This window comes from Labeo rohita, chromosome 16 (genome assembly GCF_022985175.1).
Source record: "Labeo rohita strain BAU-BD-2019 chromosome 16, IGBB_LRoh.1.0, whole genome shotgun sequence".
Classification (NCBI taxonomy): Eukaryota; Metazoa; Chordata; class Actinopteri; order Cypriniformes; family Cyprinidae; genus Labeo; species Labeo rohita.
The window spans coordinates 26,896,968-26,924,041 of NC_066884.1; the positions used below are offsets into that span (position 1 = coordinate 26,896,968).

Genomic DNA, 27,074 nt, shown 5'->3' on the forward strand with positions numbered 1-27,074 from the left:
ATTCCCATTTCCACCTCAAATGATACATTGTGTTCAGTTCATATCATGCTGTGGTGGAAATGATGATTGTGGAATTTTTTTTTTTTTTTTTTAAAGTTGGAGTCCTAAATTAAAAATAAATAATTAAAGCTGCACGTCCACACTTTTGCACCTCTGTCGCCATTGCATGTTACGTGCACAGCAGCTCTTATATCAGTTTGCCACTGCTATTCTGCATGGATGAATCTGATATCATATCCATATCAGAGCAAACATGTCATTATACACCAAGATCCACTGACAGTAAGAACAACGTGTATTAGAGAAATAAATGTATTCAAGTAAATGATACAGCATCAAATCTGATTATTTGTAGGTTTACCATAGATTTTACTGTGAATTGTAAACAGGTAAAAAGGCAGAAAATATGTTTTTGAATGCAGATTTATGTACTCGCTCAATATAGTAAATAAATAGTATTTTTATTCAATTTGCATGAGCTGACACATTTACAGACTGATTGAAAATAGTACACAATGAAAGATCTTTCTGAAATATTGTTAATCCTTTTTGAAGGAATATATTTGAAGGAAGACATCTGTAGGTTTACCACTTGTTACTAACAAAATATCCAAGGAATTTCAACAAAAACCTTTATTTTGTGGAAAACACAGTGATCAAAAGTAGAGAACAGTAACCACAGCTGCACAAAAGATAATTACAACTAAAATTTTAGGGTTACAGCTGTCAGAAATGAGTAGGAAGTGTAGAAGCCCTTGCTTTGAATGATCTGTAGCTGCGGGGCATTACTAGTTTCTGTGCTGGTGTGATCTTGGTTCACTCTTTTCAATAGTTCAGTAACTGTAGTGGGTTTCTTAGCCTACAGGATTTTCTAGAGGTTTTCAGTCACTGTTTAGTTGAGGACTGTAGGCCAGCCATTTCATTAATTCAGTGTTCTAACTGTAGCTTCAAGGAACTGCTTTACCTGTTGACGGGGGCATTGTCTTGCATGAAAATTGCAGGCTGATTGGGAGATGCTTGCCAGGACGGAAGCATGTTGCTGAAGGCAGTTCTGATAAATATTTGCATTCACCCTGCCATGTAACTCCTGCTGCAGAAAATATCCCCCAAACCATGACACTTCCTCTTTTACCTTTCACTGACTTCTTTAAGCACTTGGGCTTCAGTATTTCCTCAGCTTAATGCCAAACAAAATGTTTCCTGTCAGACCCAAATAAATTGAACTGGCTCTCATCACTAAAGTGAACTTTGGACCAGTTCTCCTCTCTCCACACAACATGCTCCCCAACAAAGGTGAGCTTAAACTTTTAATTCTTTCTGCTGAGGAGAGGATTGTTCAAAGCAGAGTGTGCTTGCAGTTTGACTTTTCTTAAAAGTGGCGAGACAGATCCTTAACCTGTTCAGTGCTGGCAAGCAATTCCATCTGCAGTGCTGAACCGGTTGACCACTGAGAGTCTATGCATTATCCTGTCTTCTTGTGCATTTGTCTTACGTGGACGACAAGCTTTTTTTGGGAACTTGAATGAATTAGTGTCATTGTAAACCTGCAATATTCAAGAAATCACAGATTTGGAACAACCAACTTCTTTTGCAATGGCTGAAAGTATCATCCCTTTGGCCTTCATCTGGACAACCTCCTGTCCCAGGTTTTCAGTCACCTTTTCAGAGTTGCCAGATTAACACCAATAACTTTAGTTCTTTTTCGAATATCTCATTTAAGCTTTTTATACTGTGCTTCAGAACACAATTCATTTATGAAAAATGCTTAAAAACTGCCCTTCTGCTCCTGTTAGGATAACTTCAAATACGTGAATAAGTGGTGACCTTGAAATTTAGGAAATTATAGATTGTTCTCTAATTTTAATCACCACTGTACTGTATATGTATAAATGGCCACGTTAAATAGCCAGAATAATATGAAACGGTTTTGCTTAGCTGGGGTTGTACTTTTGCATTTATCTTCTCTTTCTCTTTCTCTCCTCAATCATTTTCTGCCTTTGTTTCTGTCTCTTTCTCTCTTTATGTAGCGTGCCCCTCTCTCAAAGCAGTCCTCTCTCCACTCGCCCGTATCTTTTACCAGCCAGGCCAAGGTGACCGCCTGGCTCCAGTCTTCTGATGACATGGACAGGTGCACCAAAGGTACACACACACCACTTTATGAATCCATCTCACTCTAAAGATGCTGTGTCTGCAGCTTTTTACTGCACAATGTTCTTTGTCTCTCTCTCTTAGAACTCTCTGTCTGTGAGGCTCAGCTGCTGGAGCTGAATCACTTGCTAAGAAGTATGGAGGTGTTACACCGCACCTACTCCGCCCCAGCCATCAACGCTCTGCAGGTTACATGTCGCACACACACAAATTAATAATAGTGATTATAAAGTGTTTTATTTTTTGTTGACAAGTCATATAGTAGAAGAGTTAAGGATGTGTTTAGTTGAATTAGTATTCATTTAGTTTTATTTGAACTAAGTTTTTAAAGTGTTCAATAGACAAAAACTTTAAAACAGCTGCTCTCAAAAAAGGCCAGTCTTAGTCCCTCAGGCAGTGGTCCAGCTGTGCCTGTGGATGCTGTTAATGTTCTTGCCTACGGCCCGACTGACAAACAGGCATTCAGTTGATAGCACAATTTCAGAAGTATAGCCATGATGAGTTTTGCAGTCGTGAATCAAATTATTCCACATAACCGCTGTCACAGATGAGCTATAATTCAGAACGCTGCCCTTTCATCTGCCAAATGGACAACTGCTGTTTCCTTTAGCTCCTGTGAATGTAAATGTTGTCTTCGGCTAGTTTACAGGTTTTTGAGTACACAGTGTTCATTTATATACAGTGCTGATATTGTAACAATACAAAGCTAGTTAAAAATCAGCTTATTGTTTAAAATGCTGGGAATTAAAGGAGTAGTTCACTTCCAGAACAAAAATTACAGATACAGATAGTTTATTCACTCCCTTGTCATCCAAGATGCTGGTGTCTTTCTTTCTTCAGTCGTAAAGAAATTATGTTTCTTGAGGAAAACATTCCAGAATTGTTCTCCATATAGTGGACTTCCATAGTGCCCACGAGTTTGAACTTACAAAAAAGTTTCAATGCAGCTTCAAATGGCTCTAAACGATCCCAGCCAAGGAAGAAGGGTCTTATCTAGTGAAACAATCAGTTATTTTCCAAACAAAATTGCAATTGTTATATGGGCTGCACGATAAATCGAAATGAAATCACAAAAGCAATTAAGCAAAAGCTGCGATTGTCATGCGCATCTTGTCAGTGAAGCACGGTTCTGTGATCAGCAGTAAATCTCCATCCGAAGGCCAGAGGGTGCTCTCGTGCAGAAACTCCAAATACGCCCGAAGAAGACACCAAGGAAATCACAATCGCTGCAGCTGAATAAACAGAAGATTTAATTGCTTTCATTGATTCAGCGTGACTAATAAACACACGACTACAACAATATATGGTAGGGATAGCTTGATACCGTAATTTTTGTTTTGGTACGATACCAGATTCTACTAAATCGATACCATAGGTGACAAATAACCAGCCTCAAAATATAAAAAAAGATTTAAAAAGTTAATTGAATACAATTTACTTAGTAATTAAAACATACTAAACATATATTAGTTCATTTATCATTTATAAATAATTATTGACCTAGATTAATAAGTGCTGTAATACTGTTCAGTATTCAAAATCATGTTATTATCTCTCTCTTTCTGAATGTTTTTAGATTTCAGACTCAGATAGCCAAAGAAAAAGCATTAAATATAAATCTCTATCATGCTGTCGCAGCAGAAACATTCCCTTCACATTATTGATACTAAAATGAATATAGCAAAACTCTTGCTTCATTCAAATTCAATGAATATTTGATTGTTTGAAATGCAAATGCAAATGTTATGTGACCAAAACTAAAATGATTCTAGCGTGTCACACACACACACACGTTTGAGCTTTCGTGTTTACTCTGTATCACATCTTAGGTATGTGCGTTGATCAAGTGCAGAGGCAGAGAGTAGTGAAGTATTTTTACTTGTACTTTTCAAGTGTACTTTATCGAAGTGTTTTTCTTTAGAAAACTTTGCTTCACAACATTCCAGAGCATAATATTGTACTTTTTACTTTTACTAAGTTTCATATTAAATATCACTTAATACTTAATTACATTAGAAATCTATTACTTTATTTTACTTAAGTAAAAGTAATTCAAAGATGTACTTGAGTACACGAAAATAACACATTGTTAATGTTCTTAAGTATTAAAGGTAAAACAAAAACATCTTTTATTTATGAAATGTAGTGCAGTAAAAAGTATGACATTACGCTGTAGTGAAGTAAACTTTTTCCAAAGAAAAGCACTCTGATAAACTACAGATACTTTTTAAATTTACTTGCATAAAGTAAAAATACTTCACCACTGTCCGCCTCTGATCAGTTGTGAATAAAATTTAATTAAATATGAATTTATGAATGATGAATAATGCACTCACGTCTGGATCTCTAAATTTGCGGAAAAGATCAAGTTGAGCAAGTGACAAATGCTTGGCAAGATCTGATGTGTTGCCCCCTGTGGCAACATATGATTTATAGCACAGCTTGCATGCAGATGCAGTAAGGTCAGTTTGTTCACCTTTAATCTGTTTTGTATGCAAAATAATGCCATATTTCGCTTCCACTGTGGTCTTTATTTACTAATTTTGGGCGCATTGATGGATTTCATCTGTTTGATGATCCATCGCGTTGTTCTGTTGTCACGTTTACTGGTTTTGCAGCAATTTGGGAAACACTGCCTACACCGCCTACAGGTGAACTTTGGAACAGCAGCGAATGAAATACTGAAATGGGCAAAATGATGATATCGAACCGTTTGAAACATAATATATACCAGTATTTTTCCAGTAGAGGCATACCGCACATCCCTAATACATGGTTTATCTGAGTTCTTCTTATTATAATTTTCCTTATAATACAGTATATAATAATCCAATGCCTTTATCACGGCTTAGAATACTGTGAAATATGTTGTGTGCCTTATTCTTTGTAAGAAGCCACTTCATCTCACAGAAGGATTTATGTCAAACACTCGACTGACGTTATGGAGTTTGGAGTAAAAACATGTCAATTCACGTGCTTTCAGATGTAGCACCATTACTACACAGAGCTGTAGTTCACTAAGAAGCTACGCAAACAGCTGTCAGTATCACAAATGATTTCTTTCGATTTCAGAATTGCACGATTAAATCGTTTGCGATAATGAACACGATATAGTGCGCAGAAAATGCTGCTCCATCTGAAAGCACCTGCTGGAGATTTACTACTGATTACACAAGCAGCTTTACTGGAAAAATGTGCATGACAATCATCTTTGATTAATTGTGCAGCCCTAATAACAATCATTTCACTAGATAAGACCCTTCTTCCTTGGCTGGGATCATTTAGAGCCCTTTGAAGCTGCATTAAAACTATTTTGGAAGTTGAAAATTGCAGGCACCAATGAAGTCCACTATATGGAGAAAAATTCTGGAATGTTTTACTCAAGAAACATAATTTTTTTACGACAGAAGAAAGAAAGACATGAACATCTTGAATGACGAAGGGGGTGAGTAAATTTTCTGTAAATTTTTGTTCTGGAAGTAAACCTCTCCTTTAAATTTCTTGTTTTGTCACTTTTTTTTTTTTTTTTAGTTTTACTTTTTTTTTCCCCATGTTATGCCCAAACAGATGACCAATATTTTGTATTATTCTGTATAAATAAATTAAACAATAAATAAACACTAAACAACTAAAATCAGTCAAATTGGGCATTACAAAATTGTCATGTTTAATTTTGTGATTTGCTAAAGATTACATTTAATATTAGTTGTTAAATTACTAGTGTTTTTAAATATAAACTTGTTGGATGAGTGTTAGATAATGGCAAAACTAAATGTAACAATAGAGAAATGTACAAAAATTGTGCAAAGATTTTGTTTTAGTGGATTAATAGAATGTTTTCAATATGTATTAAGGGATGATAGGAATTTAAAAAATAAATAAATAAAAACTGAGTTTCTGTATCTTTCATTTTAGGCTTCAACGTACGACAGCCCAAAAAAAGAGAAGAGACATCCCAGAAAATGGCGTCCCAAGAATTACGGGAAAGACAATAAAACAACCCTGCAGGTGATCCATGACCTTCTACTAGCAGACCTGTTATTAATCACTCGATGAATACTTCAAATTACTAGAGCCATGCATTTTTAATGGTAACATAATGTTTTATTGAGCTGATTTGCTAGTGCATTACATGCATGAATAGTGGGAAGACAATGATAGTCACGCCTTCTTTTATTCCCTTAAGAATTACACAAAGGACCATTAATATTACAGCATGCAAGAGAAATTTCCTGTCATGTTTTCCCAGGCTATTTAACTCACAGTGTTCTTTGTGCCAAAATGAATAGCACCATCACTGACCGATGACCTGGTATTTTCTCCTAATATTTTTAGGTTCCAAGCTGTATCTCAGCAGGCTCTATCCGTCTCCACGCGTCCAATCCCAACCTCTCTTCAGTAGACCTAACCAATGACAAGACATACCATGAACCTCTAGACTCACCTATAGACGTATCCAAACTGCAGGAAGACTTCTACCGTGTCGCAAACAACCGTGAGTTCCGCTACAGAAAACTAGTATAGTGCACCATTTATCCTGTGTGACAAATACCTCATCGTTCTCCCCTAAATCCTACATTTTTGGCTCAGATTGTCTTATTTGCATATAAAATACATGCCATCAGGAGGAAATTGCTGAGGGACGAGCTAAAACTTGAGAGAATGCAACACATGTTGATTGCAAATGTTGTATTGCACTTTATCTTCATGAAGATTGTATAAATCAGTATCTCATTGTCAGAGAAATTACCCTGCTGGTCCCTTAAAACAGGTCAAAAGGTTTCACTGGACAATATTGAAACCAGTCTAGATGAGATGACCAGCAACAATGGTGTACTAAAATACTTAAAACAGCATGAGCTTCTATGCAAGATGCTGTTATTTTTTGGTAGTTTGGTGCTGTTACAGTTACTACCGCTGCCGAACTCCATGAAAATATCTTGAATATCTTATATATAATATACTTTAAAGCATCTGATTAATAATTTAGATTATTTAAATTTAAATGCATCAAAAACAGTAATATTGTGAAATATTATTACCGTTCAGAACAACTGTTTTCTAGTTCAGTATATTTTATAATATTATATTATATTATATTTTAATTTATTTATTCCTGTGATGGCAAAGCAGAATTTTCTGTAGCCATTACTCCAAGTTTTAGCGTCACATGATCATTCAGTAATCATTCTAATATATACAGATTTGGTGCTCAAGAAACATTATTATCGATGTTGAAAACAGTTGTGCTGCTTAAAATGATTGTGTAAACCATGATTCTATTTTCAATTTTTTTGATAAATGAAAAGTTATGAATATAAAGAAAAGAAAAACTTTTGAACAGTTTATATATATTATTTCCTAAATAGTATACGCTGCCATTTAAAAGTTTGGGATCGGTAAGAATTTTAATGTTTTTTAATGTCTTTGTTTTTTGATGTTACATAATTTACTTACCCCCTTCTCATCCAAGATGTTCATGTCTTTCTGTCTTCAGCATCCCAGAGCTAGTGCTACACAAGCTTTTGTGGTTAAAAAGTATACAATTTTTTATTTTCCGAAAAAAATGACCAATTGTTTCGCTAGCTAAGACCCTTCTTCCTCGGATGGTATTGTTTAGAGCCCTTTGATGCTGCATTTAAACTACATTTTGGAAGTTTAAAATCGGGGCATTATATGGAGAAAAATCCTGAAATGTTTTCCTCAAAAACCATAATTTCTTCACGACTGAAGACAGAAAGACATGAACATTTTGGATGACAAAGGGGTGAGTAAATTATTTGTAAATTGTTGTTCTGGAAGTGGAGTTCTCCTTTAAGTTTTTTTTGCTCATTAAGGCTGTGTTTATTTGATTAAAAATACAGAAAAAACAGTAATATTGTGAAATAATATTGCAATTTAAAAAGTGGTTTTCTATTTTGATATACTTTAAAATAGATTTTTTTTCCTGTGATGCAAAGCTGAATTTTCAGCATCATTACTTGAGTCTTCAGTGTCACATAATCCTTAAGAAATCATTCTAATATGCTGATTTATTATCGATGTTGAAAACAGTTGTACTGCTTAATATTTGTTTGGAAACTGATACTTTTTTTTAAGGATTTTTTGATGAATAAAACATTAAAAAGAACAGCATTTATTCAAAATAGATATTTTTTCTAACAATATACAGTTTAAAGTTTGGGGTCAGTAAATGTTTTCTTTCTTTCTTGATGATAATTTTATTCAGCAAGGATGTGATAAATTGATAAAAAGTGATAGTAAAGACTTGTATTGTTAGAAAAGATTTCTATTTTGTATAAATGCTGTTTTTTTTTACTTTTTATTCTTTAAAGAGCGCTGAAAAAAGTATTACAGGTTCAAAAAGCATATTAGATTATTAGCACATTAGAATGATTTCTGAAGGATCATGTGACAGTGAGTAATGGCTGATGAAAATGCAGCTTTGCATCACAGAAATAAATTATATTTTAAAGTATAATGGAATAGAAAACTCTTATTTTAAATTGCAACAATATTTTATATTACATTTTTTTCTGTATTTCTGATCAAATAAATGGAATGTTGATGAGAAAAAGAGAATTCTTTCAAAAACATTACACATCTTACTGAACCTCAACTTTTGAATGCCAGTTTATATATTTTTATTTTTTAGTTTTTGCATTTTAGCTTTCTCAATTTATGTTTCTCATTTAGGTTTTAGTTTAAGTATGAAAAATATGATGTTAACCTCCTTGCTTCTAAGAGCAGAGCTCAGTTCAAGTGCTCTAATTTATATTCACCAAGAACAAACTGAAGAAGTAAACAAGCTGTTTGTTATTTCTCTGAAGAAACAAATCTCAACCCTTTTCTGTTATAAGCGCAAGTACATGTTTTCACTGTTTACTGCATGCACTTCCTGTTTCCTGCTACCGTAGCTATGTTTTTAAATCACCCTTATGATCTACATCTGCAGCAGGTTCTAACAGGCCACAGCAGCACATGAAACTTGCCCTTCACACTCCTGCTATAATGAAAGTGGAAAATACTTGCACTAAAATACACATTTCTCTTCCTGACATATGACTCAGAGATTATAAGAGACTGCATGAATATGTATACTCTCTCAAATTACAAGCGGGTTGTGTTTCATAAATCATGTTTCATAAATCATGCATGAAGATGTGCAGATCAAAATGATGATTTGTCCTTATATATATTCCTGAAATAATGGTTAACTCTTTTTTTATGTGTTTGTTTCCAGTTCATACAACCATGAAATCAGCCCTGTGCATGTTGACGACAGAGAAGGAGAGACTTAAACAGATGCTGGAGCATGAGTCTTGTCCTGCCCCCTCCGCCCAGCTCCTGGGACTGAAGAACGCCCTGACTTCTGTACGCACACAAACACACACATTTCCTCTCTGTGTATTTCCTCAAGCTCAATGCTATTTACTAACAATCGTTCAGTTTCTTGCCTTAATATTTCTTTAAAGCATTGCACGCAAGCAAAGCTCGTATATAAATACATGAATGGCCAAAGTACTATATAAGACAATATTTAGATGCACTTTCTAATAAAGTGCAGAGAATCACCTTTGGAAGTGCTATTGTAGTATAATGAGCAGGTTGAGCTTCTAATGAATCTTGTGAACAATAGCGTTGACCCTCCTACCAACAATTTTTACATGCTAAAAGAGTCTGTGCTAAATCGAGTTCTGTAACACTGAATTATGACTCATCTTCCTCAGTGAGTCACGTTATTGTGAAGCAGACCCCCACTCTAGCACTTCTGAGAAAAAACGGCAGACTAACATCTGTTGTCTTTTAGAACGGCAGGGAACGGCTGTTTGAAATTCAGTCCAGCTCTGTCTTAACCAGACACATTTAGTCTCTTTGATTTCCAAAACTTTATGTTCTGCTAGACTATTTTAAAGGAATAACTCACATGAAAATTTAAAGTTAAATAATTTACTCACCCTCAATCCTGTTTAAGGGGATAGTTAACCCAAAAATGAATGAATTTTGACATTAATTACTCACCCTTAAGGCCCAGAAACGTAGTAAGGACATCATCCATCTTAGTCCGCCTTAATTTTACGAAGCTACGAAAATACTTTTTGTGCGCAAAGAAAACAAAAACAACTACTTTATTCAATAATTTCTTCTCCTCCGTGTCAGTCTTTGAATCAGTCCCCTTTATATTTAATCAGTATCAAAAGCGTTGCGACATATCTTCACATTCTTCATCTTCACAATTTGAGAATGTATTTCCAATTTCCAAAAATATTTCCAAGCAGTGGAATAGGGGATAAACTGTCTCAACAAGTCTCAAAATGCAGTTTTTAAATCTTAAGCACCACATTTTTAGAATGCAGTATCAAGCACAATATGCTGCAAAAATGCAAATGTTCAAAGATGTCTGTCTAGCACATTTACATGGACAAACAATGGAGAAGTAGATCAGTGGAATGGAAAAACATGTTCTGTGTGTCTATGTTTTTAAAACAGATGAGGGTGAATAAATAACGACCTGTTTTCTCCTCATTGTTTTCTGTATGTTTACAGTGCCTTGCGAAAGTATTCATACCCCTTAATTTTTTCACATTTTATGTTGCTGCCTTATGTTAAACTGCTTTAAATTACTTTTTCCCCACATCAATTTACACTTCATACACCATAATGACACAATAAACTTTGCAAATTAATTAAAAATAAAACACTGAAATAAGTACGTGGCATAAATATTCATACCCTTAACTCAGTACAGGAGTACTGTAGTTGAAGCACCATTATAGCCTCAAGTCTTTTTTGATATGATGTGACAAGCTTTGCACATCTGCATTTGGCAATTGTCCACCATTCTTTGCCTCACCTCTTCACCTCTCAAGCTCTGTCAGCTTGGATGAGGTCTGGCAGACATTTTCAGGTTTCTCCAGAAGTATTTGATTTCAGAGCCAAAGCTCTGGCTGGGTCACTCGAGGACATTCACAGAGTTGTCTATAAGCCACTGTTGCTGTGTGTTTAGGGTCATTGTCCTGTTGGAAGGTGAATCTTCTGCCCAGTCTGAGGTTCTGAATGTTCTGGACTGGGTTTTCATTAAGGCTATCTCAATATTTTGGTGCATTGAGCTTTCCTTCTACTCTGATGAGTTCCTCAGTCCCTGGCATTGAAAAACACCCCCACAACACTTTTTTTATGGTACACTGTAGGGAATGAGCAGTACTTGGTTGCCTTCATACATGATGCCTGGAATTTAGGTTCATCAGACCAGAGAATCTTGTGTCTCACAGTTTGAGGGTCCTTTAGGTACTTTCTTGCAAATTCCAAGTGGGTTTTCATGCGTCTTTACTGAGGAGGATTGAGTTTGGGCACACAGCCATAAAGCCCAGATCAGTGCATTGTTGCTGTGATGTTTGTCCTCCTGTAAGTTTCTTCCATCTTCATATATTATCATGGAGCTCAACTAGAGTGACCATTATCTTCTCGGTCAACAGTATAACCAAGCCCCTTCTCCATCAATTGGTCATTTTGGCCAGGAGGCCAGCTCTAGGAAGAGTCCTAGTTGTTCCAAGCGTCTTCCATTATGGATAATGAGGCTACATGCTTCTGTGAACCTTCAATGCAGCAGAATTTTTTTCTGAACTCTTCCCCAGATCTGTACCTTGACACAAGCCTGTTTCTGAGCTTTACAGGCAGGCAGTTTTTGCTCTGATATGATCATTTTCAGCTGTTAGACCTTTTCTGAGAGGTGTGTGCCTTTCCAAATCATACTCATTCAAACGAATTTGCCACAGTTTAACTTCACTCAAAGTGTAGTAACAAGCAATCTGAGTGCTCTTGGGCTAAATTTCAAGTGTCTCAGAAAAGGGTATGAATACTTATGCAATGGAGTTTTTAATTTTGATTTTGTAAGTTGTTACAAACCTGTTTTGTGCTTTATGACAAAAGTGTATGGAGTGTAGATTGATGTGGGGAAAAAAAGTAATTTAAAGCAGTTTAAGGGTGCAACATAAAAAAATGAAAACAATGAAGGGGTATGAATACTTTTGCAAGGCACTGTAATAGTTAGGAGCTCTATGTGGAAGCCATGTGAGTATATATGCTGGTTGCTTTTGCAGGCTGTAACGCAGAACGCTGAGCTGCGAGAGCGTCTGTGCAAGATTCACGCTGAGTCGCACATCTCTGAGCCCTCTGTCCATATAAACCTCAGCCCTGGCCCCCTGCAGGTGGGTCTGGGAAATGTGTTATCATTAGTGCCATTATCAAGACCAGATCGTTTCTACAGCTGCCACAAAACCATACTTTTCATTTGTCATTGCTCATTATTCACTAGTAGAGATTTCATTATTGTAGAAAGAATTAGCATAAGATTTGTCGACTGAATAGTTTTTGTTACCTAGGGATAAAACCCAAGGCTTAAGTTGATTTATGCTAATTGAATCCACATATACTCTATGGAGAGGCTGAGTCAGAGTCACTAGTGCCAATTAATCATGTCTCTGGATAGTTTACGCCCAAACCCACTTGCATGCTCACTAACAACCTTATATACAGCACCCACGCTTCACATGCTATCAGCGATAAGTTCCTGTGGAATCGCTTTGTCAATAACCAACTTCCCTAATTGACATTCTAGTCAACATAATGCTTTTACGCTAATTAGCTTGCAAAGCTCTGCCAGTTGTCTTTCCTTTTTGTCTGGCTGCTCCATAACAAGTCATGATTAAAAAGAAATTTTGTTTTTTAACTTGCTGATAAGAAATATTCTCCCTCATTCTGCATTTTTGTTGTTTTGTTTTTTTAATCTTCTGTTTGAATTTTGTATCTTGTTTACTATCTTGTATGTGAGCTAATGAGGTGAATCTCATGAACGCTGCCAAGAAATATCTGGGACAAATTTCATCTCAAAATGAAAAGAATCAAATAAGAATTTATGTAACGTAATGAAACTGAAGCCTAGTTTAAGACTAATTAGGATTTTTATGACAATTAGGCAGATATAACAGATCTCTGTAGCCCACTGTAATGAATAAAACTCTCATAACTGTATGTAAAAATCTCATTATCATTACTCTAAAATAAAAAATAATGGTATGATTTGTTGTTCTGAACGTAACCCTCCTAATTTATTCAAAACCTACTCATACGTTTTGCATTCTCTGGTCAGTTTTGAAACAGTCATAACTTAGTCATAACTACTAAAACGTCTCATTAATTAGTGAATGTGCAAACATTTCTAAGCATTGATTATTACTATGTTATTACCATTTTATTACTACATTCATGTTGCACTGTAGTTCAAGTTGGTTATATCTTTTATAGTGCCTTTGCATGCATATTCCATGTTAAAAGTGTGTGATATGGGAAAGAGTCTAAATATATATTATGAAATAATTTTTGAGATAATTAAAAAAAAAAAAAAATCTGCATAATATCATGTGTAAAGTCTCAGTTAATACCCAGGTAAAGTTGGCCTACAACACAATAAGTTTTACAATGTAGATTTTAACTCTTAAAAAGTTAAAAAATAAATAAATAAACAAATGAATTAAAAAATAAATAAATAAACTAATTAATTCATACAAATTTAGAAAAAAATCTATAAATGTTTATTTTCATATTCTTAATCAATTTGTGAAGTTCTTCTAACTCAAATCTGAATTAAATGCAATAGGAGGGATAATTTATACATAGTTTATATTATGGCTATTTTAACATTTTAAAAAACAATGTATCTGGACTAGAAATAATTTTTTTGGGTTGGATAATCTGTTTAATTGTCATGAAAATATTGAAAAAAGATAATGGTTCAAAGAACAGGCATTATACACTTGCAGTCAAAGTTTTTGAACAGTAAGATTTTTAATGTTTTTTAGAGAATTCTCTTCTGCTCACCGAGCCTGCATTTATTTAATCCAAAGTACAGCAAAAACAGTACAATTTTAAAATATTTTTACTATTTTCTATTTGAATATATCAAGCTAAATTTTCAGCCTCATTACTCCGGTCGTCAGTGTCACATGACCCTTCAGAAATCATTCCAATATGGTCATTTGCTGTTCAAGAAACATTTATTATTATTTATTATTATTATTACTATTATTATTATTATTATTATCAATATTTAAAACAGCTGAGTACATTTTTTCTAGGATTCTTTGATAACCAGAAAGATCATCATTTTTTTTATTTTATTTAACAAGGATGTTTTAAATTGATCAAAAGTGATGATAAAGACATTTATAATGTTACAAAAGATTTCTATTTCAGATAAATGCTGTTCTTCTGAACTTTGTATTCATCAAAGAAACCTGACAAAAAATCTACTTATGTTTTCAACATAATTGTAATAATAAATGTGTTTTGAGCAGCAAATCAGAATATTATAATGATTTCTGAAGGATCATGTGACTGGAGTAATGATGGTAAAAATTCAGCTTTGAAATGAAATGAAAACAGTTATTTCAAATAGTACAAATATTTAAAAAAAAAATTGGTGGTGAGCAGAAGAGACTTCTTTAAAAAATATTGAAAAGCTTACTGTTCAAAAACCTGTGACTGGTAGTGTATATTATTAAATAATTAATGAATAATATAATAGCTCTGTGTGACTTGAAACCATGACTTTTCTTCAAACAGAAGCAAGACTCCAGTGATGGTTCCCGTCCTCTTGTCCACCAGGCGTCTAATGAGAGCAGAGCTTCCATTACAGAGTCTCTATCGGAGTTCTTTGATGCACAGGAAGTGCTGCTGTCAGCCAGCTCTTCAGAAAATGAGGTGAGAATGAAATCCCCTCTTTCTATCATCCCCATAAATGTACTACTCTAAATTCATCACAGTAGGGACACAGCTAGGCACCAAGAATGACCAAAATGAGTCATACATTGAAAATATCCAGCGCAGTTTGGCTATAGTATAGTCTCCGTTTTTTAAACTCCGCTTCACGGACTGACACATTTCACCTAACTCAACCAAATCGTCCAATAGATTTACAGCGCTTCCTCAGGAGACCAGCTGCCTCTGCTCTCTCCTTCACCTCAGGCAGACATAGAACCGAACACCCTATTAGGAGACAGAGGAAGGGACTAATTATATTAAACATGTAATAAGTGCTACAGATGACATTCCACAGCTAGAGGAACCAGCCTGCCTGCCATCGCTGCTTTCGCACTCTAACTTCATTTCTGCCTCTCTGCCTCACATTGAGGCTGACCTGCTCAAGCGTCTCCTGTAGCAGAAGTAATATGAAAATTGAGATAATTGCTTCTCTCTAAAAATACCTCAGAATAAGGCTTCTGCGAAAATTTGCACTCTGAAAAATCTTCTCCATTAGAGTGATGGACACAAAAACACGGTTTTGAAAATGTGGTTTATTAAAGAGTGCAGAGAGATGCACATGTTGATGATTTTCAGTTGCTAGTTTGTCTGTGATACATTTATATTATCAAAGAGCCAAACACTTGTAATAATAACGTGTGGTTTCCTTCTAGCCTTCGGAAGATGACTCATACATCAGTGACATCAGTGACAATGTGTCTATGGATAACTTCAGCAACGAGGTAGAAAATGAGAGAGGTGGGTATGCCACATTTTTTCTCAAGTCACTGATATTTCACTGTCGTTCGAGTGTTATTTCAAAGATTCAGTGGGAATCTCTTACGGTCTGCATTTGACAGCTGTTTTATAGCTGTGTGAGGGATTTGGTGTGTTCAGAAATAGCACTGACAAGCAGTTTTAACATGCCAGAACTAAAACTTCCAGAAACTGTTTTTCTTTTTTAGGTTGTGTAGAGAACGGTGGCTCTCAGGAACAGAGGCGTTCTTGTCTTCCCTCCCCCAGTCCCAATACCAGCACCATCAGCCTGTGGAACATCCTGAAGAACAACATCGGGAAGGATCTCTCTAAAGTAGCCATGCCTGTTCAACTCAACGAGCCGCTCAACACACTGCAGAGACTGTGTGAGGAACTGGAGTACAGCGAACTGCTGGACAAGGCCGCACACACACAGGACCCGTTTGAGCGCATGGTAGGAAGAGGTCACGTAATTGCACAAGCCTGTTTGCATATGTAAAGTGTTTGGATTCAAAAACACACATAAACTTGCATTATTATTTGAGCTAATCACAGTCGTTGTGGACATTCAAATAAAAAGAAATGTTGCCTTACGAATAGTGAATGCTGGAAATGTGCATTTTAGGTGAATTTTGAATTCTCAAGATGCATTCTGACTGTCATTTGTGAATGCAAAGCATTCTGGTTTTACTTTATGTTCACATTTGCATGTGCATACATAGCGAATGTAAAGAAACATCACCGAGGAAGAGACAAGAGCTCAAGTTTTGCATAATAAAGCATAATACAAACATAAAAACTACTGTCAAATAGGGCCAAAACAGAAATTCCAATTTTTTCTTATTATTATATTGTACACTCCCAGTCAAAAGTTTTTGAACAGTAAGATTTTTAATATTTTTAGTCACCAAGCCTGCATTTATTTGATCTGAAGTACAGCAAAAACAGTAAAATTTTGAAATATTTTTACTATTTAAAATAACTGCTTTCTGTTTGAATATATTTTAAAATGCTATTTATTCCTGTGATTTCAATGCTGAATTTTTAGCATCATTACTGCAGTCACATGATCCTTCTTGATTTGCTGCTGAAACCACATTTATTATTATTATGTTGAAAACAGCTGAGTAGAATTTTTTCAGGTTTCTTTGATGAATAGAAAGTTCTGAAGAACAGCATTTATCTGAAATCTTTTGTAACATTATAAATGTCACTTTTGATTAATTTAAGGCATCCTTGCTTCTTTTCCAAAAACAATACAAATAAAAAATTGTACTGACTCCAGGCTTTTGAATGTTACAGTGTATAATGTTACAAAAGCTTTTTATTTCAGATAAATGCTGGATCTTTCTATTCATCAAATCCTGAAAAAAAAAATGTACTCAATTGTTTAAAATATTGATAATAATAGTAATAAAAATGTTTCTTAAACAGCAAATCAGCATTTTAGAATGATTTCTGAAGGATCATGTAACACTGAAGACTGCAGTAATGATGCTGAAAATTTAGCTTTGATCACAGGAATAATTTACATTTTAAAATATATTCATATAGAAAGCAGTTATTTTAAATAGTAAAAATATTTCACAATTTTACTGCTTGCTGTATTTTGGATCAAATAAATGCAGGCTTGGTGAGCAGAAGAGACTTCTTTAAAAACAAAAAATCTTACTGTTCAAAAACTTTTGACTGGCAGTGTATATTATTTAGTATTAATACTGTAAATTTCACACACAGGCACACACACACATCCATAGTCTGACTTATGATGTCACAATGCATTAGATGTTATTAGCCTGATGTGATTGTCTAAGAGTAGAGTGATTCTTTTGAAAGCCTGTCTGACCCAGGCTCATCATCATGGGATCCACTGTTACTCATGAGAGCATGATTATCATTCAGAAATCATTCTTCCTGCTTGGAAATGTGCTTTAGTCAGCTGCACTCTACTGTATCCAGTGACACTCTGAGTACCCATCATTGTTCTGTCTCAGTCTCTGGAGGAAAAAAAGCAATCCTCTCTCTCAGTTTAAATAATAGCTTCAGCTTTCGAATTTCTACTGCACTAATGTCTAGGTCAGTAGCTTAGTGGCTTTTCAGTATTCTTACTGATGAAGTTTAATCACAAGAGACACAGGCAGCTGGAATTTCATAAAAAAAAACTTCAGCCAATAAAAAGCAATTTCTTCACATTTGAAATGAAGGTGAACTAGAGTGATAATTCCTTGGCTATCACAGTAATGTATTGCTAGTTAAAGGATTAGTTCACTCCAGAATTAAAATTTCCTGACAATTTACTCATCCCCTCTCATCCAAGATGTTCATGTCTGTCTTTCTTCAGTCGAAAAGAAATTACGTTTTTTGAGGAAAACATTCTGGGATTTTTCTCCATATAGTGGAATTCAATGGGGATCAATGGGTTGAAGGTCCAAATTGCAGTTTGAATGCAGCTTCAAAGGGCTCTACAAAATCCCAGCTGAGGAATAAGGGTCTTACGTAGTGAAACAGTCAGTCATTTAAAAAAATAAATACAAATTGAAACGTATATACTTTTAACCACAAATACTTGTCTTGCACTAGCACGACTTTTGACCTTTAAAGCTGTATTAAAACAATTTGCAATTTGGTCCTTCAACCTGAGATCCCCATTGAAGTCCACTATATGGAGAAAAATCCTGAAATGTTTTCCTCAGAAATCTTAATTTCTTTCAGCTGAAAAAACAAAGACATGAACATCCTGGATGACATGGGGGTGAGTAAATCATCAGGAAATTTCAATTCTGGAGTGAACTAATGCTTTAACATTACTATAACAAAGGTTACAGCAATAAGAGTAAATAATGTCAGGTTTCCAAAGTAGCATTACCACTGGGATATTTTGAGATGTTCTTGAGGGTTCATGACAGCGTTCATATGCCTGTCAAAAAGCCTCCCGGGTGCTGGAGGTGTTTCAGAAGAAGACGCGTCTTTCACAATCAAATGAAAAGTCACATTAAGGTCTAAAACACTTATTTTTCATGATCCAATCAACTACCAATAGATAAAAACAAGCCCAGTCTATCCACCTTATTTTTCAGTGCGGAAGTAAGCTGTTTTTTCTGGTAACGTGTTAAGACGTCCGGTTCATTATCCGCCATAGGGAAATAGCGAGAAGAATATCGAAGTGCAGTAAACGGTAAAACAGCTTGCACTACAAAGTGTGTTTATGATTAAGATAATACATTAAAATAATATGGTAAGACACACCAGTTTGCAATATCAAGCAGCAAAACAAGCCTTTTGTGCAGCTAAAAATAGCTGGAAGTGGATGAGACCGAAAGCCAGACACAAAAAATGTATAAATGGCAGCACCCACTCTTATGGGAAAAATAAGGTGGATATGTTTGTTTCAAAAATGGGTTGTGAATTCAATTTCACATGCTAGACAGATCAGTAAAAATGTCATTTCAATGTTATTTATTCACCCTTAGGCCGTTCTAAATTTAGATGAGTTTGTTTCTTCATCAGAACAGATTTGGCATTACATCACTTGCTCACCACTAGATCCTCTGCAGTGAATGGGTGCCATCAGAATGCGAACATTCAAACAGCTCAAAGACATTACAATAATCCACAAGTAGTCCAGTCCATGAACTAACGTCTCGTAAAGTGAAAAAGCTGTATGTTTGTAATAGGGTTGTAACAATACATGTATTCGTACCGAACCGTCACGATACGGGCATCTCGGTTCGGTGCATGAGGCCTTACAACAAATATAGGCAATTCACACTCAATCCAGAAGGGGGCGCCCACAGTAACCCAACTCTGTTTGATAACCGCCGGCAGAAGAACAGCAAATGAGATGCGCACTTGAAAACAAAGCCCACTAGACAGTGACCATGTGCTGATTCTGAACGCGTCTCTCACTGACAAAAGAGTATAACGATACTTTAAAGGCTTGCGCTCATTTGCTTCTAAAATGGAAACGCAACAAATATATGCTACGTTATGTGTCTGCACTGTTTTTCCCCCTTGTCAGTTAACTAAATTAAATACATTTCAAGTATTTATTACTTGTATGTATATATGTACTGCAGATTTTATAGCCTATATATAACATTATAATTTGATATAATATTTAGTATTTTCACATGTACTACTGTCTGTTAAAAATAAATGAAAAGAAATCTAGCAAAGTAGTTTTTTTTTTTTTTATTTCTGTTGTACCGAAATTGTACCGAACCGTGACCCCCCGAACTGAGGTACGTACCAAACCGTGACATCTGTGTACCGTTACACCCCTCGTTTGTAATAAATTCATAATGAAGATGTTTTTGACTTCAAACTGTTGCTTCTGGCTATAATACGAGCCCTCTATCCATAATATTGCTTTCTCCAGTCATCGAAGTCAAGCACTGTTTTAAAGCGAAACCAGTCCACACAGTCCTAAACTAATATGTTGGTGGATTTTGATGTGACAGGACAACAAGGGATGGACTGTTTTCACTGGAGGAAGCTAGTATTTTGGCCAGAAGTGACATATTAAAGTTAAAAAGCCCTATTTATGGATTTGTTTCTTACAAACATGCAGCTTTTCACTTTACAAGATGTTAGTTGATGGACTGGACTGTTTCATTCTGACAGAAACCATTTACTGCAGATGATCCATTGATGAGCAAGTGAGGTAATGCTAAATTTCTCCAAATCTGTTTTGATGTTACCGAAAAAAAAAAAAAAAGTATTTCTTTGATGGTCTGAGGGTAGGTAAATTTTGAGCAGATTCTCATTTTTGAGTGTACTATTTCTTTGATAGGGAGTATCATGAAATGACCAACATACAAAACTGGCTAAACGTGCTTTGTTCTGTTTGTAGGTGTACATTGCTACATTCGCTGTGTCCGGCTATGCTTCCAGTTACTACAGAGCAGGAGGAAAACCCTTTAATCCAGTGTTGGGTGAGACCTACGAGTGTGATCGTCCAGACAAAGGCTTTCGTTTTGTGGCAGAGCAGGTAGGATGCTCTATTTAAGCTGTGTAATTGTGAGCAAGTATGTGAATGTGTGTGTACGGCTCTCAGCTGCTCTTCTTTCATCCTCCAGGTCAGCCATCACCCCCCCATTTCTGCATGTCAGGCTGAATCTAAAAACTTCATCTTTTGGCAAGGTAACAGCAAACTAATAATACCAGGCTTATTGTGTCCGTACAAATAAGCTAACGTCTGCAGATATGAAGCTGAGCGTGTTGTATGCAAATGATTTTAGATGTGAGGTGGAGGAATAAGTTTTGGGGAAAATCCATGGAGATTGTACCTGTAGGAACTACTCACGTGATTCTCCCTGGGTGAGTTCTTTATTTTTGTCTGTTTATTAAATTCACACACATGCCAGTCTGCAGTTTTTGTCTCCAGGAGTGTTTTAGGTGTTAAAGCATCTCAAGCTCCAAGGTTCAGTTTACTTACTGCAAAATATAACTATGCATTATATTTTATGCAGTGAATTTTAAAACCAGTTGGCAAATTAGTTTACACAACATTAATTATACAAATCTGTAGATAACTTAATTTGCTAAAATTGCCAGATGCTAATTAGTTACATTACTATTGACTTTCTAAAAACCCTACAAAAATGTTAATGTGATGCTTAATGAATCATTTGGTACTTCAAACTAAATTATAACAACATGACATGAATTGCTATTGTTTCTATAAAAAAAATAAAACATCCAAAATAATTTTGAAGGACAGTACCTTTTGAAAAAGCCTTTACACATTAACATAATTATTTGAATAATAAATAGGTACATAAATATTATAAATATTTAAAAATAAAATCTATTGAATTCTAATATGTTGTCTGTCTGGTTACCTGTATGTGTGTGTTAAAATATTGATGCTTATGCACAAGACACACAAAACATTTGTTTTTGTTTTTTACAATGCAACTGTAGTGTTTTTTGGAACATGTGAGTGTATTAGAGAATGCAAGTCTCCTCATGTTTCGAGTTTTTTAGTGTTCGACACAGTTACACCATGTTTATATTGCAAGCAAGCAACATGCTGTGACAATCACAATTTACTGACCCCCATGTCATCCAAGATGTTCATGTGTTTCTTTCTTCAGTCGAAAAGAAATTACGTTTTTTGATTAAATCATTCCAGGATTTTTCTCCATATAGTGGACTTCAATGTTGACCAACAGGTTGAAGGTCCAAACTGCAGTTTCAGTGCAGCTTTAAAGGAGTCCTATTATGCTTTTTCACTTTTTGAATTTTAGTCAGTGTGTGGTGTGAATGTTTGGGCATAAAAAAGACCTACAAAGTTACAAATCTCGAAGTCCAATCCAAAAGGGGATGTTTTGTTTCTTAAAAATCCCTTTACAAGAACTACAACGAATAGCTCCTTCGTACTACAGTGTTTTTTTTTTTTCCTGATGCTATGATGTCACAAAGCCGGACCTTAGAATATCACTAAATTAAATCCCACCTACAGAAATTCAAATGGTTGGGGGGTGGGTAGGTGTGCAGTGTGTGGTAAGTGATTTATTCATCATACAGCGTAGATAGCAGTGTATCCCCTAGGTTCACAGTTTTGGGGGTGGCGGTACCCAACGGTACTTTTGTTCAGTACTTTACTCTCTGTATAATAACAAAAACATTTATTTCAGTGAAAAAAAGTGTCCAAAACTCTGTTTCATCATTTTGAACTATAGGGCCCTACAATCTTTTTCTTTCTTTTTTTAGTTTTAATTTTTCTGATAAGCAAATGAAGGCAATAAACATATATATATATATATATATATATATATATATATTATATATATTTTTATCATTTAATTGTTTTATTTAAACTGGCCAGAAATAGAAATATATAAAAACGTATATTATAGTGTACGAAAGTAATACAAGGGTAATATATTTCTGTTACACGTTAAACCGTACTTTTATTTAGATAGGTTGCCGTGAAGTTTCCCCTTCAGGAACTCGAGCTGCGTCCGGAGAACACTTTGGGAACGCCTTTGGCGGAACCACGCTCTGAATGATGTGTAAACTAACCAATCAAACGAAGATACGTCACGGGCGGGTGACGTCATCGACCAGGAAGCATAAAAGCATGTGCGAAGCCGGCCAGCGTCAGCTTCTGTCTTTCAGCGGAGCGCTCTATGTTTGTGTTGTCACCCTGTTTTTCAGTGCAAGTTAGCACAACTTTATTTTGAGGGTGATGTCTGGCCAAGAAAAAGTCTTGTTAAGAGTGGAGAAAGCGGACCGCGTTTCACGCTGTGTGTTCCCCCTTGCAAACGCTATATCACAAGCGGGGATACACACAGCATGTGCGTGGTCTGCTTGGGAGCGTTGTGTCAGCCCTTGAGGGGGCTGACTGTCCGCATTGTGAATTGCTTCCTTTGCGGATGCTCCGCTCCCAGAAGGCTCTCTTTGAGGAGGGAGCCTTCACCAGCGTTCCCCATGGTGCTACACTCTTGGGGTTCGCAATTGGATCTGTTGGAAGGAATGGAGACGGGTGAACCCCTATCTCCTTCCGTTCCCGGCAGATCCGCGGCCCGTTCCGAGGGTTCGGAAGCCCGCACTGCGGTTACTTCCCCCCAAGGGGCGGGCTCATCTCTCCACATATCGTCCTCCGAGGAGGGCGATCTCTTAAGCAACACTGAGGAAACGAGCCCTCAGTCGGTGCAGTACGAGGAGCTTTTGGAGGTGGTGACTCGTGCGGTGGCCAAACTAAATATCGACTGGCCCGCCGAGGAAAAAGCTGCTCCACAGAAAAGCAAATTAGACGAACGCTTTCTGCAGAGCAAGCCTTCATCTCCAAGAAGGAGCCTTCCTTTTTTCCCCGACCTCCATAAAGAGATCGCGAGGTCGTGGGAAAGACCGTATTCGGCTCGCTTGTTTGTCCCCGCCTCAGACTATTACGGGAACGTGGCGGGGCTCGTCGAGCGAGCCTATAAGGTGATGCCCCGGGTGGAACAGACGCTAGCTAGCTATCTGTCCCCCGGTGCGGCATCATCTTTGAAGGCTCCATCCTTACCCTCCAAGCCGCTTCGCAGTACATCGTCGCTGGTGGGTAAGGGGTACTCGGCAGCAGGTCAGGCCGGAGCATGCCTTCACACCATGTCGCTGCTCCAGGCATATCAGGCCGACCTGCTTCAAGGGCTTGCTGAGGGCGACAAAGTAGATCTGGAAGAACTCCGCAGGACCGCTGATTTAGCTCTCCGCGCCACCAAGGAGACAGGTCTATGGCAGCCATGGTGGCAGCGAAGAGGCATTTATGGTTGACCCTATCTGATATGAAAGAGAAGGACAGGGTCTTCCTCCTGGACGCCTCGCTTGAGCCTCCTGGCCTGTTCGGCGACGCAGTAGAATCTGTCGTCAGCAGGTATCAGAAGGCTCGTAAGCAGGCGGCAGCGTTCCAGCGGTACCTGCCCCGTCGCGGCTACCTGCCCCTCTGCTGGGCGTGAGCAGCCGCAGCTGAGTACCAGCTCCTCGTACCGTGAGGTTCAGAAGTTGAGTGTCGCGACTCGCGCTCCCCCGTCCCGGGACCGAGATCCGCGGCACAGCGGCTACAGGGCACAGTGGCCTTCGGCGAGCGTCTGTCCCGGACCTTTCCGCCCGAGCTCGAAGCGGAACCAGGAAGCTTGTCACCCCCACGGGGGTCTCTAGAACAGTTAGTTCGGCAGTCTCCTGCCAGTTCGCCATTACAGGGCTCCGAGCTAGTAGTTCAGCAAACACCAGAGGCCATCCTCAAGAGGCTGGTTCCCTTAGTAGACTCTTTAGCAGCGTGGAAGCTACTGCCAAACGTGTCTGCATGGGGCCTGCGCACTGTACATAAAGGCTATGCTATTCAGTTCGGCGCCCCGCCGCCGCCTTTCGGTGTCATCTTTGAAGGCTCCATCCTTACCCTCCAAGCCGCTTCGCAGTACATCGTCGCTGGTGGGTAAGGGGTACTCGGCAGCAGGTCAGGCCGGAGCATGCCTTCACACCATGTCGCTGCTCCAGGCATATCAGGCCGACCTGCTTCAAGGGCTTGCTGAGGGCGACAAAGTAGATCTGGAAGAACTCCGCAGGACCGCTGATTTAGACCCCGAGCAGGCTCTGGTTATGGAGCAAGAAGTAGAGACCCTTCTGAGGAAGGAGGCCATCGAGGTGGTCCCTCCTCACGACAGGGAATCCGGGTTTTACAGCCGGTACTTCATTGTTCCAAAGAAGGATGGAGGGCTGCGTCCCATCATAGATCTCCGCCGTCTCAATCGCTCAGTTATAAAACTGAAGTTCAAGATGCTTACATTCAAGCAAGTAGTGTCACAAATCAGGTCCGAGGACTGGTTTGTGACGATAGATCAGAAAGACGCTTACTTTCATGTTTCCATCCTTCCTCAACACAGGAAGTTCCTGAGGTTCGCTTTCAGGGGCGAAGCTTACCAGTATCGGGTTCTTCCCTTCGGCTTAGCACTCTCACCCCGCACGTTTACATAATGCGTAGATGCTCCACGCCCCTCACCTTTGTAAGGTTTTACAACCTTGATGTTCGAGCCACTCCCGGCTCCTCTGTTCTCCTGTCCTAGCTCTTCCACTAGGCAGGGATTTGGAAGTCTGGGGGCGTGGGCATCTTGTTCCCAAAGCGTTCTCCAGACGCAGCTCGAGTTCCTGAAGGGGAACGTCCCGGTTACGTATGTAACCTTGGTTCCCTGAGTGAACGAGACGCTGCGTCTCGGTCCATCCTTCCGGCATCCCTGCCGAGCGCTCGCTTCATCCACGAAGCTGACGCCGGCCGGCTTCGCACGTGCTTTTATGCTTCCTGGTCGATGACGTCACCCGCCCGTGACGTATCTTCGTTTGATTGGCTAGTTTACACATCATTCAGAGCGTGGTTCCGCCAAAGGCGTTCCCAAAGCGTTCTCCGGACGCAGCGTCTCGTTCCCTCGGGGAACCAAGGTTACATACGTAACCGGGACGTTCTTTGTGTATACAGTATGATATTATGCTAGTTTTCTCTAATGAAACACATGAAATGGACTGGACATTCCGTGCCATTCCGCGTCATTATCTAAAAAAATTTAAAATTAACATACTTTTTAACCACAAATGCTCATCTTGCACTAGCTCTGCAATGCGCATCCGCGACTTCAAGCATTAAGTAATCACGTTGGAAAGGTCACGTGTGGTTAGTTCTTCAGCTATGTACTTCGGTGAAAAACTCCATCCAGTGTTCTCTTCCAACTTCAAAATCGTTCAACATCGTTATTTTACCTTGTTTTGTAAAGGCTGTTTGACTTTTTTGCATGTTTGCTTTGTAAACACTGGGTTGGCCTACGTGTGACCTTTCCAATGTGACTATGTAATGCATGAAGTTGAGCTACTGCAAGATGAGCATTTGTGGTTTTTTAATTTTTTAGAAAATTACCAATCGTTTTTTCTAGATAAGTCCCTTATTCCTTAGCTGGAATTGAGTAGAGCCCTTTGAAGCTGCATTAAAACTGCAGTTTAGACCTTCAAACCACTGATTCACATTGAGGTCCACTATATGGAGAAAAATCCTGGAATGTTTTCCTCAAAAACCTTAATTTCTTTTCGACTGAAGAAAGAAAGACATGAACATCTTGGATGCTATAGGGCTGAGTAAATCATCAGGAAATTTAATTCTGGAGTGAACTGATTCTTTTAGTAGCTTTAATCTGTGGTTGTTTGTTCATAAAAGTATGATTTGTAGACCTGGAAAAGTTGTGTGAATTAGTACAATTAGTATAGCAAAACTGTAGAACTCCATCTGTGAATGAATATACTAAATGAAAATTAATATACATTTTTTTCTAGTTATGCCAAACTCTGTATCATTTTATTGGGTAGAAATTGCGAGTAAAAATATTTCCTGACAGTTATGAATACGTTACATGTCAGAATCAGTAACCTGATGTTTTGGTGGTGTTTTGGAACCATTGGCTAAACCACAGAGGTGAGAACAGATTGTAGTCTGGGTAATTGGTGTCTTGAATGATGGCACTGTCCAAATTATAGTTGTCAGTGTCCTTGTTCACCCTAACCAACGAAGCTGTTATCTTTCCTGGAAACAGCAGACTGGGGCAGCGAGGTGTTGAAGTTGTCAGTGATAACAGCAGCCAGTTATTCATTTCAGCACACACTGTAATGACATATGATAACGGACTGTCTGTGCCGAGTGGGTTGTGGGGTTTTCACTGCTCTACTGGTTTTACAGATCCTTTTGAATTTGTAAATGGTGCTCAGTGTACTCCACCAAACTCCTCTAAACTTATGTTTTAAAAGTCAGAAAGCTTTATAGCTTTGGTGATTTACTGTTGTTTTGTTTTGGAAATTTGTCTGCAACAAGTACATGGGGTTTGAACGTTAAATACCATAAAATGAATATTAGT

The 27,074-nt window shown here is 37.6% G+C and overlaps 1 protein-coding gene across 2 annotated transcripts in view; it reads left to right on the forward strand.

The window, feature by feature from the left end:
* Positions 1–27,074, forward strand: part of osbpl3b (oxysterol binding protein-like 3b) — a 104,739-nt gene that overhangs the window by 70,509 nt on the left and 7,156 nt on the right. The window contains exons 7-18 of one of the 2 annotated variants that reach the window (XM_051131491.1): positions 2,028–2,139; positions 2,233–2,336; positions 6,064–6,156; positions 6,484–6,643; positions 9,392–9,522; positions 12,249–12,356; positions 14,770–14,907; positions 15,621–15,705; positions 15,912–16,156; positions 20,555–20,692; positions 20,781–20,844; positions 20,943–21,021. In XM_051131491.1, the coding sequence (XP_050987448.1) occupies positions 2,028–2,139; positions 2,233–2,336; positions 6,064–6,156; positions 6,484–6,643; positions 9,392–9,522; positions 12,249–12,356; positions 14,770–14,907; positions 15,621–15,705; positions 15,912–16,156; positions 20,555–20,692; positions 20,781–20,844; positions 20,943–21,021 (1,457 nt within the window). The remainder of the gene's footprint in view (positions 1–2,027; positions 2,140–2,232; positions 2,337–6,063; positions 6,157–6,483; positions 6,644–9,391; positions 9,523–12,248; positions 12,357–14,769; positions 14,908–15,620; positions 15,706–15,911; positions 16,157–20,554; positions 20,693–20,780; positions 20,845–20,942; positions 21,022–27,074) is intronic. The other variant, XM_051131492.1, reaches the window with a different exon arrangement.